This window comes from Biomphalaria glabrata, chromosome 14 (assembly GCF_947242115.1).
Source record: "Biomphalaria glabrata chromosome 14, xgBioGlab47.1, whole genome shotgun sequence".
Classification (NCBI taxonomy): domain Eukaryota; kingdom Metazoa; phylum Mollusca; class Gastropoda; family Planorbidae; genus Biomphalaria; species Biomphalaria glabrata.
In genome coordinates, this window is record NC_074724.1 from 24,711,806 (window position 1) to 24,715,356 (window position 3,551).

General features: G+C 45.1%; 1 protein-coding gene across 1 annotated transcript; it reads left to right on the top strand.

Moving 5' to 3' along the window:
* The first annotated feature begins 1,862 nt into the window (after positions 1–1,862).
* LOC129922710 (histidine-rich glycoprotein-like) lies at positions 1,863–2,927 on the top strand. Its single transcript, XM_056009645.1, has one exon. The coding sequence runs from the start codon at positions 1,863–1,865 to the stop codon at positions 2,925–2,927; it is 1,065 nt and encodes a 354-aa protein (XP_055865620.1).
* Positions 2,928–3,551: the final 624 nt, after the last annotated feature.

Here is a 3,551-nt window from a genome sequence, read left to right on the forward strand (position 1 = left end):
ATCCCATTGGTACATAAGAGCCTGAAGCTGTTGGACCAAATAACAGCCGACCGTAGGGATGTCACCTTCATCTGGATCCCCTCCCATGTTGGCATTGAGGGAAACGAAGCCGCAGACAGAGAAGCAAAGAGAGCCCTAAATCATGCGGTGTCAGGAACCCAAATTCCCTACTCGGACCTGAGACAAAGTATTGCCTCTGCCACCTATCGAGAGTGGCAGAACCGATGGGAGGCTGAGACTCACAGTAAACTCAGGCAGATTGTGGCGGATGTCAGGTGGCGGCCCACATCTAAGGGTCTGACAAGGCGTGGTAGCACAACCATGTCCAGACTTAGGATTGGCCACACCTACATCACGCACTCTTTTGTACTGAAGAGAGAGGAGCCCCCACTTTGCGAGTACTGTGACTCTCGCCTCACCGTGGAACATATCCTCGTTTATTGCCCCAGATACCAGGATGTCAGGGCGAAATATTTTAGAGCCACTAATCTAAAAACACTATTTAATAATGTCGACCCTGGGAAGGTACTGGGCTTTATTCGGGAAGTGGGGCTAACTACGAAGATCTGATTTCTGAATTTGTGAACATGCACTATTTACATTAGATTTTTACCAAATATTTAAATTTTTACTACCTTTACTATTTTAACTGTGAATAGACCTTGATTTTAATTATATGACTGTATAGAATCTGGCCCTTGTTGTTTAGAGAGAGAGTAGTCCTTGAGGGACTGCAGGCACGACATGGCCTAAATTGTGCCGATGTGCCTCAAATCAACAAATTCTGTAACCCAGGTCGCGTGTGCCTGCTCCTTTCGGAACAAAACAATCTCCCGTAGACTCCCCATGGCTGCTCCATCTTTACGGCCGAATTGCACGCAATATTGCTTGCACTTATGGCCGTAAAAGCATCAGAAAGGAGTAAATTTATAATCTGCTCCGACTCCAAATCTGCATTGCAAGCTTTGGGGCGGATGAAGACTGACATCCCATTGGTACATAAGAGCCTGAAGCTGTTGGACCAAATAACAGCCGACTGTAGGGATGTCACCTTCATCTGGGTCCCCTCCCATGTTGGCATTGAGGGAAACGAAGCCGCAGACAGAGAAGCAAAGAGAGCCCTAAATCATGCGGTGTCAGGAACCCAAATTCCCTACTCGGACCTGAGACAAAGTATTGCCTCTGCCACCTATCGAGAGTGGCAGAACCGATGGGAGGCTGAGACTCACAGTAAACTCAGGCAGATTGTGGCGGATGTCAGGTGGCGGCCCACATCTAAGGGTCTGACAAGGCGTGGTAGCACAACCATGTCCAGACTTAGGATTGGCCACACCTACATCACGCACTCTTTTGTACTGAAGAGAGAGGAGCCCCCACTTTGCGAGTACTGTGACTCTCGCCTCACCGTGGAACATATCCTTGTCGATTGCCCCAGATACTAGGATGTCAGGGCGAAAAATTTTAGAGCCACTAATCTAAAAACACTATTTAATAATGTCGACCCTGGGAAGGTACTGGGCTTTATTCGGGAAGTGGGGCTATCTACGAAGATCTGATTTCTGAATTTGTGAACATGCACTATTTACATTAGATTTTTACCAAATATTTAAATTTTTACTACCTTTACTATTTTAACTGTGAATAGACCTTGATTTTAATTATATGACTGTATAGAATCTGGCCCTTGTTGTTTAGAGAGAGAGTAGTCCTTAAGGGACTGCAGGCAAGACATGGCCTAAATTGTGCCGATGTGCCTCAAATCAACAACAATCTACACCACACAAGACTGTCATATCTACACCACATAAAGACTGTCATATCTACACCACATAAAGACTGTCATATATACACCACATAAAGACATGCACATCTACACCACACAAAGACATGGACATCTACACCACACAAAGACATGGACATCTACACCACACAAAGACATGCACATCTACACCACACAAAGACATGGACATCTACACCACACAAAGACATGGACATCTACACCACACAAGACTGTTATATCTACACCACACAAAGACATGCACATCTACACCACACAAAGACATGCACATCTACACCACACAAAGACATGGACATCTACACCACACAAAGACATGCACATCTACACCACACAAAGACATGGACATCTACACCACACAAGACTGTTATATCTACACCACACAAGACTGTCATATCTACACCACATAAAGACATGGACATCTACACCACACAAAGACATGCACATCTACACCACACAAAGACATGGACATCTACACCACACAAAGACACGCACATCTACACCACACAAAGTCACGCACATCTACACCACACAAAGACACGCACATCTACACCACACAAAGACATGCACATCTACACCACACAAAGACATGCACATCTACACCACACAAAGACATGCACATCTACACCACACAAAGACATGCACATCTACACCACACAAAGACATGGACATCTACACCACACAAGACTGTTATATCTACACCACACAAAGACATGCACATCTACACCACACAAAGACATGGACATCTACACCACACAAAGACATGCACATCTACACCACACAAAGACATGCACATCTACACCACACAAAGACATGCACATCTACACCACACAAAGACATGGACATCTACACCACACAAAGACATGCACATCTACACCACACAAAGACATGCACATCTACACCACACAAAGACATGGACATCTACACCACACAAAGACATGGACATCTACACCACACAAAGACATGGACATCTACACCACACAAAGACATGCACATCTACACCACACAAAGACATGGACATCTACACCACACAAAGACATGCACATCTACACCACACAAAGACATGGACATCTACACCACACAAGACTGTTATATCTATACCACACAAGACTGTCATATCTACACCACATAAAGACATGGACATCTACACCACACAAAGACACGCACATCTACGCCACACAAAGACACGCACATCTACGCCACACAAAGACACGCACATCTACGCCACACAAAGACACGCACATCTACGCCACACAAAGACACGCACATCTACGCCACACAAAGACATGCACATCTACGCCACACAAAGACATGCACATCTACGCCACACAAAGACATGCACATCTACGCCACACAAGACTGTCACATCTACGCCACACAAAGACTGTCACATCTACGCCACACAAAGACATGCACATCTACACCACATCAAGACGTGAACTGTATAGGTAGGTAGTTAGGATTCGATCTCAATAGCATCTTTGAAACAACTAGATCAACTATTAATTTGAGACGCTTGCAGCTCGTCTCCGACAGGCCCTGATCGATGAAGAAGAAGATCCGGTGACCTACCTATTCGAAATGGAACCAGAAATTGTTTAGCTCTTTGGCAAGATTGAATGGATGCTTTGCGTGAACAAATAAATAGGATGGCATATGGCAGAAGAGACACCAGCGAAATGCATAACAGAAGATATACCAGCAAACTGCATTCCTGGCTCCGTGTGGGACAACGAATTCTTCACAAGACGCCCAT

Excerpts from the sequence above, each read along its gene's own strand:
- LOC129922710 (XM_056009645.1), top strand. The coding sequence starts at position 1,863 with ATGCACATCTACACCACACAAAGACATGGACATCTACACCACACAAAG.